Genomic DNA, 15153 nt, shown 5'->3' on the forward strand with positions numbered 1-15153 from the left:
AAGATGTGTCCTTACACCCAACTCGCAAACTGTCCTTCCCTCAAACGCTGTCCACTCCCAAAGGATGGCATCCCAGTTCCTGACCTCTCCAGAGCTGTGCTGCAGCACTCCCAGGGTAGGCCCCTGCCTCCCAGGCACACCTGGCACTCTCTCCCACCTATTACAGGCAGTGGTTGCTGTTTTCCCCTCTCTCTGCAACCCCAACATTGAGCTCGTAACCCTCTGCAGGAGATGGGGCGGCTGGAAGCTGGGAGACTGAGCAGGGCACCCTCTGCCATCTGTCCCCAGTCCCTCTGCCAGCTGACCCCCCTCCAAAACAACTTTAATGTCCCACAGCCTGGCTCCTGCCCCTGGAGAAGATGGCATTCATTCCAACACAGAGCTGATCACATGAGCTGGACATTAAGAGACCTTATTTTTTGATGTGTGTTTGGTTTTTTTTTTTAAGACTTTATTTGTCTAACATGCTTGACCAAAAATTACAACACTCAAGTTATGCCAAAATGATTAAATAATCTTTAAGCTTTCATACCTCAAGTACTTTAAATGATATTTTGAAGTAACAGTTGCTTTCATATCCTTTCCACATAAAAATACACAGTATTTGGAAGATACCTTAGGAAAAATTATTTTTAAGAGAATAGTTTATGGTTGACATAGAAATTTTGCTGAGGCTAATAAAAGGACCTCTTCCCCCCACTTTAACATTTAAGTGCCATGAGAGAATGTAAACATTTCAGACTTTAACATACAGCCAATTTCCTGCCACATTTGTTGCAAACCACTTGAATTGTGACTAGCTAAGCCACTTTTATTCTAACCAAGCTATTGTTCATCTTCCCAATGATGACAGGAGTTCATATTCAACTATGAATTTCAGTTCTTACTGATTTAGGAGCTGATCCTGAGATTTCTACACCAGTAGCTCTGACAAAAGTGGCCCCATCTGAATTCATGGCAGACTGCTCGTGCACTTGTGAACCACTCACCCAAAAACCACTTGCAGGTGTCACCAATTGTTTTGGGGTTTCATTTTCAGGACAAAAAAGCAGCACATTTGTTTAGACACACAGTCACCCAACAGATTACAAGAAATGACAGACCTGTGACTTGTCATGTTTTCTGGGGGTCTGGTGGCTTCTTGTGGGTCCACAGCACAAGTCAGTTACCAGGCTCAAACATCAGCTCCCAGCAGCAGCTGGAAGAGCTGCTGCACATGGGAAGCCAGTGAAAAGCAGAGTTTGTGCCCACCTTGCTCAGAGTCAAAGCTCATGTGGCCTGGTTTTGCAACACAGGTATTTTAAATTGTTTAAGTGTATAATGTACATGTAGCTGCAATGTGAAGCTCACATTTACATCCATGTAACACACAGAATTCTCCAAGGCATTTGTGCAGTTGTGGGCTATGCACAGACCTGCAACCAACTCTGAGCTGGTAGCGCTGTGGTCTGCCCAGCGTGTGAACAAGATTAATGTCTAGATGCTGTCAGCCCCAAATTCAGGATGTCCACAAGGCAAAAGGATATGTTTGTTAGTTCAAAGCAGAAATCCATTTCTTGCAGGACATGTCTGAAGCCCTTGGTTTTTTTGGTGGCTTTGTAATCAATTCTTAAGCTTCTGCCTAGGACAGGATTGAAATCCCAGCAGCTTCAACACCTCTTCTAACTCTGCAGGAGAGCTGCACGGCAGTACCCTGGCTGTGGACCATCCCAACCAGCTCCCAACACATCCCCTGCTTTGCCTGGAGCCAAAAGCAATGCAACAGATGGGTTTCTACTGGGTTTGTCCTGGGCCTCTCTCAGCAGTGTCCATGAGTGGGCAAACAGCAGTACCAGGTCCCCTGAGGTGACCTCTGCTCTGCACACTTTGGTGTGTACCCATTACTCACAGCCACCCAAAAGTGAGTGTCCAAACTACACCTCAGGATGATGCCTTCCCCTTGACATCTATGTTTCCCAGGGACAAAATGATCACAATGACATTTGACCACTCCTGACCAGAGCCAAATTCAAACCAGTAATCTCATCATTGGCTGCATGTCCCATTAGCAGGTTTTAAACCAATGGTCCCAGTGGGTTTTATTTAAAAAACCATTACTAATCATTGGGTGGGCTCTTTGTGGGTTTTTTCTCTTTTTTTTTTTCCTTAAATACAATCACTTATCGCTTTACCATACAAAAACACAGTTATATTTTTTCTTCTTTTTTAAGGGAAATGTCATCCTTTTTTTCTTTAACAGGTGAGGCCAGGTTACAAATTCCTGAGTTTATACTGCACTTAACACAGTCTCCCTTCTTGAATGTTGAGCTGTTTACAGCATGCTGGCAATATGCACCATTTCCCTTGCCATCTGTAATGCCAGATGTAGTAAAACTTCATTTCAGTACAGTGAATTAGGGCCTCTATTGCATTGGTTTTGAATAGATGCAAAGACTTAGACCTGGAGGACTTGGAGAAATAGCTTTCCTCCTGTGACTGGTCATTTGTGCACCATCTTTTATATTTGCCATGTTGATTAAGGGAAAACATCTTTACCATCATTTTTATTTTACCAAGAACTCACTGGAAAACATCTGAAATGAGGAAATCAAATCCTAGTCTAAACACTTACGTTTAAACTGCAAACTTTCTTAAAGAAACACTCCTTTGAAAGACATCGTTCTTTTAATAAGTCCAATATACGGTATGTACAAAAGCCCCTACTAGAGAGATATATATATATATAGATATATATATATATGTATTATATATATGTGGAATGCATTCACTTTTCTGTGTTCACAAACATTTTAATGGTGAAATGTTAGTCTTTAATTGTTTCTGGCACCAAAGCGTCTTTGTTGCTTGTCCACTTTTGTTATTCTAAGTTCATCTGTGAAGAGCTAGCAGGGAAAAAAAGAAGGATTTTGCTTTTTTTTGTTGAATGGTTCCCTATTGGGATTCTCAGCCAGCAATATAAAGTTGCTAATGTGTTGGATACAACTTTAAATCCTCATTATAATCATGTGTTCCTTGGAGTAGGTAAGTCAATAACTATAGGCGGATTAAGTGGCTGGTAATTCACAGTGCACACAGATGCATTCACATAGGTGGTGGTTCCATCAGCCATGACACCATAACCTACAAAGGAAGAAAAATTCTGGTTACTCTCATTATTCATTATTATCTTCTTTATTTTTAATTACTTTTATTACACAATGGTAAGTGCCACATTTTTTATTACTCAGAAGGAATTTAAAAATTCTCTTTGTGCAAAACATAAATGTTCCCTGAATCAATACCATATTTTTCCTACATCAGAACTTTTAAAATTGTGTAAGAAATGCAAAATGGGCCGTCAGGAGCTAATGGCTATTATCTCTGGCAGCCAGCTCACCAAACCTCCTTAGAAAGACAGATACTTTTCTCTGCAAAGATTTTTTCTTAAAACCTTTTTAGTTTTGGAAAGGATGAGAAGATAGAGCTTAAGCAACTGCAGAATTTTAAGAAACATGCTTCTGATCATTTAGGCCTGCAGTCATCAGTGCAGCAAACTTTGGGCAATTCTAATCTTCCCACCTTTTTTTCCTGCCCTGTGTTGAACATTCTTTAAGCAACCAGTGAAGAAAAAGCATTGCTTCACTAGGGCAAGTACGTGTGCAAGTGCATCCGGGCAGGATTTGCCTAGTAGGAACCTCTTCTTGCTATGCCTTTGAGCTTGTTGATCAAACTTGATGGAAAGTCACTAAAATGCCTGTCCAGGCTGAGAAAAAATGGCTTTATTAATGCACTAACAGACAAGGTGAATTCACACCCTAAAACACTGTACCATTTCTACAGGAGAACACACACGTTCATGTGTCTCACCAGTGGTGAAAAGCTTCAGCTACATCTCATGTCCAGCTAGACACCCAAGGCAAACAATTCCAGAGCTAAATCTGCAGAAAACCAAGCTTTCAGCTCTAATGCCTGTAGAAATACAGTGAAATGCTGTTTCAGAAAGTGAAGAAGAAGCCCCTTGACAGCCCTGATGTTACGAAAAAGCAGACGCATTCTCCATTGTCAAAAATCTTTTAATGAATCACTAGGAAAAAATATAAGCTTGGTTACATGAAAGCTAAAATCTTAATATTGGGAACTTTCACTGAAATATTATGTTCAATATGAAGAACTGCATTCGTCATCAGAAATGCATGATTTTGGGGAAATCACTTGGTAGAAAGCATTTGTACTAAGATTCAATCTCACCTTTGATGAAGTTAATAGTGAAATGTATTCATTGCTATATACATACTGAGTTCTAGCTATTCAAATCCTAGGTACCTAGGACCCCATGGTTTTTCTGAGTGCAATTTTGTGTCTTTCAGAAGCATTGAAAGTTGCATAATTTGCAAACAAAGAAACAGTAGCCAAATTCTTTTCTTTTTGGTTCCTTAAAACACCCTGAATAATGCAGAGCCTCCTGCACCTCCCATGGCAAAACCACACTATAATTAGGGACCAGGGTGGGAAAAAACTCTGTCAGGTTCCTGTCACAGGCATTTCTTTAAATCCCTTTCTGTTTGCCACAGAACAACTGTTCTGAGGAAAACACAAAATGCACGGAGGACAGTCAGCACCATGGCTGGGACTTTCTTTCTCCTCAGCTATGTGTTTGGAGAGAACAGAATCAGCCTGCTAACACACTCCTTTTGCTGGAAGATTCCTAATGCTGCAGCTTTCACTTCTGCCCTACTGCTAGCAGAGTTGCCTTGGCCATGACCTCAGTGGAGTACTGGCTGTAATGGGAAAACCAGGATTTTAGCCAGAGCCCCTGCCATGCTGCTTGTCCCTTCCATGGGTGGTTCAGCAGCAAGCCCATGTGCAGAGGTATTTTTGGCAGACATGGTAGTGCAGAGAGGGAATAGGGAAGAAACATCTCTTATAAGCATCTCTTCCCCCCAGATGTTCAATAAATGACTGCTGCAGATGTAGCTATGCTCGCTCAGAGGAAGAACTCATCTGTTCAAATCATGCATTCTCTCTACAAAGTGCAGCTTCGTTTGCACAGGCTGCCTGCAATGGGAATTCTCCTCTGCAGAGATTTAGCATCCCACTGAAAAACAGGCTCTGCAGTTCCCCATTTGTTTTCTCTAAATTATGATAGTTAACAAGAAGAGTACCTTGTTTCTGTGTTTTGATACCTACTGTGCCAACTTCATTAATTCACAGGATTTACCATTCTATGGAGGTGCCATTCTCTTCCCTCGAGAGACAAAGTTGGGCTTGGTTTTAGCAGATGTGATTTTGTTTACCTGCCTGAAGCTTCATGGCTTGCTGTTTGCTTATATCCCCTACAACCCTCTTGGCTTACAATTTCTGAAATGACAATGAGCTTGAACTGCATTCACCACCTCTCTCTGTTGGAATATCAAAGACTGCTCTAGCAGCATTATTTGCTTACTCTGTGATTTAACAGCACTTTGGACATTAACCAGGCATTAACAGGTCACTGCAGATGAGACACATAAGGAAAATGGACCTAATCCTTGAGCTATAAAATAATGATCTTAACATCTTATCCATTAATTTTACACCAGCACCCCTCTCAGCAGTGTCACTTCTAATGTGCCATGGTGAAAGCCCCCAGCAGCAAGTAAGAGAGGGACTTCTTGGGAAGGGTTCTTCACAAAACCAGAAGTATCTGAAGGCCAGCTTCTCCGGTTTTGCCATTTCTACACTGATGAGACCCACAGAGATCCTCCAGCAAAGGCTGGAGCAGTCCCAGCAGCAGAAAACTAGCAGTTGTGGAGTACCTTTTCCTGCCAGTGAGTTAACACTGCCAAGCACTGAGCAGCTGATAATACACACTCACGTGCCAATGGTTCGCTCCTGCACAGCCCACTGCATTCTGCTTGGGGTGGGGGCACTGCTTGAAGTCTTGCTGCCTTGCTTTGTGAGCAGGACAGACAGCATCTACCTCTCCCTTTGCCTGGAGATGAACTCCTGCTGTCGCTGACTTCAGCAGAGCATATCTGTCACCATTTACTGGCTTGTGTGAAGGGAACTCAGTTTTTTTCCCCGATAAATACCAAATAGTCAAGAGAAACACTTGTTTTGTCTAGGCATAAAATGTTTCCCCTGCCAAAGCAACTAAATGCATCCATAAATATTTTGGAACTTCTACACAAGTCAGTGGTGGCATCCCTCATGATTTCAACTTCATATACACACTGATGGGGAGAGACAACCTTTATTGTACAATCTTGAAGATCAAGCCTTAGAAGCATCCCTCAAAGCATTCCTACCCCTTTTACAAGCACAGAAGCCGAGACACAGAGATCTGACATGAATTATTGTAAAGCACAGATTGCTGAGGAAAATACAACCCCTCCATCCTAATATTTAGTCACTCTCTGTACCTAGTGGACTTGGGTTCTAACTTTAAAACTCACAGTAAAACTTCACTTCCCTGTGAAGGAAGCATTGACCTGTTTTACAGAAGTAGAAAGTGAAAGAGAAACTCAAGTGCAAATACTGAAATGTGGCTATAAGCCGATTTCACCTCTGAATATGCAGCTAAATATGTATCTGAATTCTAGAAGTGCTTCAGTTCAGACATTCAAGTTTGAAAACACTGGTTAAGCCGTCTCTCTTTGTGGTTTCTAAATACATATATATAAAAAGAAATGTGTTCTGACCTTCATGGATATGTCCAAAAACATGAAGCCTTGGCTGTATTCGTCTCTGGACTGTGTTCAGCAGCTCAACACATCCTACCCGTTGCATTTTCTTAGGAACCCAGTCTAGAAAACCTTTGGAAAAGAAAGGAAAGCTTTAAGAGAAGACAGGTAATCCACGAAGTTGTGCTGTTACACAGCACTTTTGAGATTTCATGTCTCATGCCTTTTCACAAACAGCCACAGAAGAACCGAAGTGGCAAAAACTGTGTCTGCCTTGGTAAGCAGAAGAGGAAGGAAAGAAAAATACTGGAGGAAAACCATAAAAGCTCATCTGGATAAAAAGGACTATGATAACTCTTTCCAGTTGTTTTTCAAAGAATAATCACTGCAATCAAAGCATTTTTCACACTGTTGTTCATGGGATAACTCAATGCTTTACCCATTTTTCTTCCTGAAGAGAATGAGGTGCAAAGAGCAGTAAGTCCACAGCGAGCCTCTAAAGAATTTAAATGAACATTTAGCTATTTAAAACCAGTCCTGGGACCTACTTTTTTAGATTGAACACTTGAACTGATGTAACAGAATCTGTGCTGCCAATAACACAACTATATTGTTAACACATTGAATCCTACAGTAGTGGAGCTCAGGTGAGGAATTTACTGCATGCCCCAAAAATAACATCCTCAAGTTAAACCACTTTATGGCACAGCAAGTCCCACTTGCCTGAACTGATGGATCTCAGAGAGGAAGAGAAACTCAGGCCTTTTGCAGAAGATGTATTTAAGTGCTGCATTTATTTGCACAAAAATTGTGCAAAAATCTATTTCTTACAAAAATAGACAGAAATGTTACATCAACTTGCCTCTTTGTCTAAAAATACTGCAGGGGGATGTTTACTGCCAACTGAAGTCTCATGTTTCCTTCCAAGTAGTAGTATAAGGAGGATGTTGTTGTATTGGAGTGTTTGCAACAACCAATCTGTTTTCTTCCTATTGTTCAGTCATTTTCATCAGGCTCAAATTTGGAAACCTAAAAGACAAAATCTTCCTGCTTTTATTTTGTTGTTCTGATATTTTCCCTGCGTGCCTGTCATAGCTTTGCATCTCTTGGATTTGCTGCAGTAGTGTGAATATATTGTGCCTTTAGCCAGAGGTACAGAGCCTGGACCTGGTTTCGATACATTTACTTTTGATGTCCACTCAAGCATGGCTAAGCAGCCAACCAACTGGCTTAAAAGACCAGAATTGTGGTCTTTTCAATTCAAGCTCTTGGAAAAGCTCTCAGATTCACTAGAGCTTCAGGGTAGGTTCACACATTGAGAAATACCTCTGTAGCTGCCAGTGCTTGAAAACTGGGCTCGGTAAACTGTGAGGTTTTATCAAAATGGCAAAAAGTTTGCACTTGTTTCATAGCTACTCGGAGAGCTAAGCTCAATTTTCAGAAAAGAGTTGGGAATGGGGCATCCTAAGTGCCAAAAAGAGGAAGCTCTGATCATGGCCAAAGACTTGAAGGTGCTGCTTGGCACCTGTCAGGGGATGTAGAAAAAGAAAGCCCTGCTGAACTACAGCCAGATTGAGCAATGCTCCCTTCTGCTGAACTCACTTGTGCCATCAAAAGGAGGTGAAAATTCACTGGAGAAAACAGTATTTATAATGTCAAAGTGAGGCCAGCAATTCCTCTGGAATCCAGTCATGCTTTTTTTTTTAGTAAACATATTATAACCATGGGTTTTACTACTCCAATGATTTGAAACAGTTAATTGTCAAAATGTCTGTGGCAAATATAAAGCCAAAAGTATTTCCACTTCAAAAACTTCACAAACAAAAATCCATAAAATTAACTTCTCCATTAAATTAAGCATTATTTATGTTGAACATGTTTTTGTTTACATGCATTATCACCCTTCTGAAGCCTTCCCATATGTTTGCAGCTTATTATGTACACCTGACTACACAAACTAAGAATAATTGATTACACCTAGCTAACAATTAGAGTTCATCTTAGGGGTTTTTTAATGTTTGGTTACTTGAAACAGGTTTCTGCAGCTGTCAGGAAAGTATAAATCTCTGTCACAGACTATCAAGCAGACAGCTGCAAATGAAGACTTAAAGGTGAAATTAAATTAAAAACAAAGAAAAGAAAGTGAACTTTTGGAAGAGAAATAAAAGAATCATAAATGCAGATCTTTAAGAAACAAAAATATGCTGATATGGAAATGAGCATTAACACTGATCCCATAATCACAAATACTATATTTCATAAGCTATGAAATATATGGCATTTCTTTATGAATAATAATAAGGAGGTTACTAATAAAATGGTCAAAAATAGCTGTTTTAACCTTTGCTTTCTCATCCTGTGTGAACCTCCCAAGTATCCCTGCTCTGGTTTCATCCCAAAGCACTACTCTAAAACAGAAGAGAAAAATTACTTGGATTTTTGTTACATGGCTAAATGAGAAACAAAGTTCATTAACTCTTAATGGTACTTCTGCATCTAAATCAGACCTAAAATCTATGCAATAATGTAGTATTAATTAGCTTAGGAGGATGCACACTTTTCTGAAGTCAGAGAATGAGAAACCAGCACAGAAAATGGATGATGGGCAGAATTTAGGCAGCCATGCTGGATAAAACACCCAGAATTTGCAAGAGGACTGATTGCTATTTATGATCATTAGGAACAACTCTAGTGAGTTGTAGATCAGTAGATCAGAACAACAGGAATCAGCTTTGTGGTTAAAATAATTGGCTGGGAGGATCCTGTCTCCCAAAAGGTCTGTGGACAGAGCTGCACAATAAGGTGGTTCTGTAAGTTAGGCAAAGTGTTAATTTCTTTGAAGTGTCATATATTAGTTGCCATGGGTGTCAGGGAGACCAACAGCTCCTGCCCTCAGGCAGAGGGTTCTGTGCCTGAGCCACCTATTAATGCATCAGTAAGAGAGAGACAAAGGAACAGGAACTTCTAAAAAAAAAGAAAATTCTTGGGGGATGGTTGAAGATAAAGAATTAAAAAAAAAAAAAAAAGAGAGAGCACATACTGAGCCAAGCAGATGGGAGGAATTCACATTACTCCATTACAATCACTGGAGATGGGTGGCCCTTCCTCAGAATTACTGCAATTACTAATTTACTTTTCAATTACTAAATTTTCTATTAAATTTATTACTAAAGTCTGTCTGTTGAGTGCCAGCTCTGCAGTGCTCTTTAGGGGTCCTCCTCCCTCTGTTGATCCCAGAGGCTACTGGAGAGACCTGGCGGCTAAAGTAGCAAGGTGGTTGAAACTCTCCACTTTCCAACAAGGGATTTCAAGTGAATGTTCACTCAGCTGAAGGCTGGATTGTTTTACAGTTGGTTAGCTGGCTTTAAAAGGCTTTCTAAGTCTGGAAAAAGCTTCTGAAAAAGTTTTAAATATGACTTATAAATAAAACTGCATGAAAGACACAGCATCATGCCTTGGATTCTGACAGGGATTACCCCCATACTAATGGCTTGGAGCTGATATCTCTTAAGGGCTGAAACACTTAATTTCTGACATCCACTTTTACAATACATGCTCATAGTAAAATCAGTCCATGGCATGGCATGAGACTCCACTTAGGTGAAGAATCAAAACACAACCCCCTAACTGTGAGAAACCCTGCTTACAAAGAACTACTTTCCCCCAGGATTAGTGAGCAGTGGAATGCAAACATGTCTTTCTAAAGAAAACAAAACACAAACCCTTTAGATACTTTCTCCTCCGAGCTCTGAAAGAGAAGAAAGGGTGGAAGACGAGGGTTTTAGCTTCAGAAAATTGGGAAATCTAAAGGTTTAAAGAAACCAACTGCCTTCATCTCACACAAAGCACAGTAAGACTCAGCAGAACACTTGAGCACATGCTTCTTGTTCATGTCCATTTACTAAATTAGCGATAGTCAAACACACATTCCCATTAAATATAGCCTGCTATATGTTAAATAGATCGAAAAAAACCTTAAAAGCCTTGAGCTTTCACTGAATCTGGACAAATTTGTGTGATTGTATTATTTCTGTAGCAAAGGTAATGTCAAAATTTTCTAGAAATACAAGAAATCTCTTATTGTAGATAGATAGCTTTTATATCACCTGTATTAATATTTGGGAAATGCACATGCAAAACTATTTCTTTTTGATGTGTTCATGTTGCCAAATTGTATTACAGATAAGCAGTTCAACAATCCTGTCCAAAGAACAGGCGAACAATGGGGAGCATCTGGATTTGTGAGGCAGAAGATGCACCAAGTCAGTATGATGAGGAAAAATAGAGATTCTGGGTACTTGTTGGTGGGAGAATGCTACTGCAAGTCAGGGAGAAAGTGATAAAAAATAAGACCCTAATCCTGCATTTCTCTTCAAACAGGCTCCACTCTTTCAATCTAGTAATTTCACCAGTGGCAGATTAGACATATGCATAGGAAAACTAGACCCTGCTTATTTATAAAGCTCATTATGGCTTTTTATGTTAAGGTTTTACTTTTTAAGCCATTATTTAATTTAAGCCATTGAGCAGAGGTGACACAGGTAATCATGAGCTGAAGTCCTGGAGCTGCTGAAATCAGTATGCATGTTGCTTTTGACTTTTCTAAGTCAGGATTGCACTGTTTTTCTAAGGAGAGCCATCAGTTACCATATAATCATCTGAAACACACAGCTAAGAGCACTATAATTTCTTACCGAGAGGTGGTCCATGTGTTATAAGAATATCTATTCCATCTGGAATAAGGTTCCATTTCTCTAATAGTGCTTGGCCTCGTGGAAGATTAAAGCCCCAGCCATAAAACCAAGGTTGCCTGCCAAGAGAGGAGGAGAATGTCTTCAGCGGTACTTCCATGTACTGGTTATCTAATTAAAATACTGAGGTTGACTCTTTACTACCATGGAATTTGAAGACACAAATAGCATTCATTTTCTTCTTTGTGTGCACAGTAATCCCCTCTTTCCATACAAGCAGTGTTGTTTAACTTGAATGGCAAATCCATGCAGTCCTCCCCACTTCCAGTAGACAGCATACAGTAAAATATTCACAGTATTCCTCCAACTACTTACAAGCCCTGGATACCAAGACCTCCATGTGTGGATTATCACACTGACTCTCACAACATTTAGAAGAACAGCTGTCTCAGACACCTACACATGATTTATGTTTCACATTGGCTCCCAGCACATTTGGCCCTTAGCCTGTGACCAGCTGGACAAGGACAGACCCTGGCACCATGACAGATCCTGCTCCAAAGTCAGAGACATCATCTCTGCTGCTTTGTTTCCCTAATTGGATACATCCCATCAGAACAAGAATGCTGCTGCTTCTCTTACAAACAAATTTCTTCTGTCCTCTGGTGTGTTGACTTGCTTTTAAGTAAGACTTTCCATATTCAGGATTTCTTATCAGACAGGCATTTACATTTTTTAAAACGTACTTATGGAGCAGTGCATCATGGAGCAGCAGGACGGTAACACTGCCAGTCAGAACACAATTTATCTTCCTATCCCATTGATTAAAAAGCTGTATTTCACAGCAATTATGTCACAGTGTTAAATTATGTCTTGCTGTCTAGGCTCCAATTCTAGGTCATAAAATTGAGGGGTTAGTTTTAGGCTGGAAGTTTTAATAATTTTTTGACTGACATCTTCTGGCCATACCATATTTGAAGAACAATGAACAGAAGGCTTTTCTTCCACAGACAAAAAGAGGCTCAACTACTGATGACTGAAAGGCTTTCTTTCTCATCCCCTGCCTCTTCATCACATGCCCTGGATAACCAGGGCCTTGAGAAACAGGTGTCCCAGAAGAAAAAAAAAAAAGATGAAACTTTGAACATCTGCTTTGAACAGAAGCTGTGATGAGGGAGGTGAAGAAGGTGTGTGAAGAAGAGATGCTAACAGCACTAGCTGTGAAGCACAAATCATGTTCTGAGTAACACTGCTCAGGCCAAGGCAGCTGGCTAAGATAGACACATCCCTATATCAGGCCACAAAGTCACACTTTTCTGGTTACCTGTTCAACATTCCAAGCAGCCTTTTCTCAACTTCCTGCTGCCAGGGTCTAGAGGGAGGCGCAGGGGAGACATTATCTCTCTAAAATTTCCTGAAAGGAGGCTTTAGCAAGGTGGGAATCGGGTCTCTTCTCCCAGGTAACAATCAATAGAACAAGAGGAAATGGCCTAAAGTTGCACCAGGGGAGGTTTAGATTGGATATTGGGAAAAATTCTTCACTGATAGGTCAAGCCCTGGCACAGGCTGGCCAGGCCAGCCAGGCCAGTGGCTATGACACCATGCCTGGAAGCATTTAAAAGATGTGTAGATGTGGCACTTGGGGACATGGTTTAGTGGTGTTAGGTTTATGGCTGGACTTGATCATCTCAAAGGTCTTTTCCTAAACAATTATAGGAGTCTCCTAACTGGCTTATTGTTCAGCAAGGTACCAGCAGTGTTACCATGTGACATTGCCACACAGCAATCATACAAGCTCTGTGGAGCTGGATCAGCCCCTCCTTACATTCAGCTCAGCACTGAGAGAAGGAAAGTATTTTTACCACAGAGGAATGCCTTGAAAACAAAAAACCTGAAGTTTGTGAGGTGCTTGGATATTACAGAAGTGGGAGGCTTCGTAAAAATATACAGTAGTTGGCTTTTTCTAAACTCTTCATCCTTTCCTGCCTTGAGATTGCATTCCACACCTAACATGCCAAGTGTATTTCTTCACCAAGACAAAAACACACAACTGTTTGGCAAATCATCTGTAGGCCCAGGGCACATTTTCCAGCAGCAATATCTCACTGACAGAAAATATTTTCAAGGACAAATAAGTAGCAAAAGAAGTGCCAGCACAGTAAATCATGTTTTTTAACTCATGGACAGTTTCAGTGGATATACATCCCTGCTTCCACCCCTCACTTGGTCTGGCGCTGTTGGGCTGGGACAGGATTGACCCCGGTTCCCCAATGGGAAGTGAGGGGAGGCAACCATCCCACAGGTATGTCAGACACAGAAAAGAAACTGAGGGGAAAGACCAGTGTTTGCCCAAGAAGCACAGGTCAAAAACTCACAGAATAATTATTTTAAGACTACAGTAAAGCATTTTTAAAGATAAATAATCATGACTGCCACAGGTCTCACCAAAAGCCAGCTTAATCCTGCTGAAATCCAGATGACCACAAACTGCATATGCAGCTGTGAGAGCCTCTGCCTGCCTCTGCCAGGGCTGGACTACACAGGGCCACTTTCTAAAAAAGCCCATTTCCACTTATGAATAGGCATGATCTGCTTATTAAGACAAGAAGCACTTTCCCCCGTCCCTCCCTCCTCCCTCCCTCGCTCCCTTTGTGGTGACTGCAGCGGGGCTGGTAAGTTATGCATGCTGGAGCTGTTCTTTTGTGAAGGGGAGATGTTACAACTTGTGTGATTTGCCATTATGCTGTCTTTTGTGACAATCCCGAGATGGAAGGAAATGTCTGGAATATTTCTGGCAAAAAAAAAAAAAAAAACCAAAAAAACCAGGTCCAAGAAAGGATTCAGCGGAGGATGTTGGCATGCTTTACATTGGAGAGAAGAAAGACAAATCACACACTTCAATGCCCCCACCCCCAAAGCAAAAACCATCTTTATAAGCACATAGGGATTTTATAAATCCCCAAGTCCCTTCTTCTGAAAATTTATAACAAAACAGCCATCAAAGTTTCTGAGTAGGGAAAAAGCCTTCTTCTCTAATACCCACTAATGAGTCCATGACCTGGGTATCATGCAAAGACAACTTTGTCTAAAATTTGCATTTATGATAGAACCTGAAAACAAAGTTAAATTGTTTATATCAAGCACTGAATTTCTGTATTCCCTGTTAGTGCATACTCAGGAAGAGTGTAATTATTTTTACAATGTATTTTTCAGTAATATTTTACATTTGACAATGAAAATATTGTCATATATGTTCTACAAGAGAAAAATCCACTATTCTCAAAAAAAAAAAAGAAACCAACCCAAGAAAAATTTATTTGGCAACTAAAGACATACCTCATTAATGTACTTCACCTTTGAAGTGAAGCACTCATCTGTAGAAATGTACTTTGATTTAGGACTTACCTTTTTCAAATGAACAGTTTGAGTGTCTCCAACACTCTACTGAAATTCAACCATTTTACTATTTTGATAAGAATAATGATTGTCTACATGTAAGACTCCAGAGAAAAAATATATCAGAGGTGAATTTGTTTACAGCACAATTAACCTAATGTTTAAAACACATGCACAAGTTTTGCAGGTCAAATAATCTGCCACACAAAAAGGGCTGAATTATCAGAGTTTGTGCTAGCAATCGGATGTTGCTTTATGTACTGAATTTCTATCTTTCTGTTCTAAAGTAACCATTGGAATAATTTTCTTACAGAATGATAGTTGCTATGACAACCATAGCAAATTTTCCTTTTCTGAAACAGATGTCTCATTTAGTTGAAAATTAGAATGTGAAAAACCCATGGGAAAAATTAATTCAAACTTTA

The 15153-nt window shown here is 40.3% G+C and overlaps 1 protein-coding gene across 5 annotated transcripts in view; it reads right to left on the reverse strand.

Moving 5' to 3' along the window:
- Positions 1-425: 425 nt before the first annotated feature.
- The window catches only part of MPPED1 (metallophosphoesterase domain containing 1), a 61523-nt gene continuing 46795 nt past the window's right edge, over positions 426-15153 (reverse strand). For all 5 annotated transcript variants that reach the window (XM_048301812.1, XM_048301811.1, XM_048301813.1 and 2 more), the window contains exons 5-7: positions 11336-11451; positions 6660-6773; positions 426-3120 (exon numbers count right to left, since the gene is read on the reverse strand). In XM_048301812.1, the coding sequence (XP_048157769.1) occupies positions 3002-3120; positions 6660-6773; positions 11336-11451 (349 nt within the window). In that variant the 3' untranslated portion in view covers positions 426-3001. The remainder of the gene's footprint in view (positions 3121-6659; positions 6774-11335; positions 11452-15153) is intronic.

This window comes from Corvus hawaiiensis, chromosome 4 (genome assembly GCF_020740725.1).
Source record: "Corvus hawaiiensis isolate bCorHaw1 chromosome 4, bCorHaw1.pri.cur, whole genome shotgun sequence".
In the NCBI taxonomy this organism is placed as follows: Eukaryota; Metazoa; Chordata; class Aves; order Passeriformes; family Corvidae; genus Corvus; species Corvus hawaiiensis.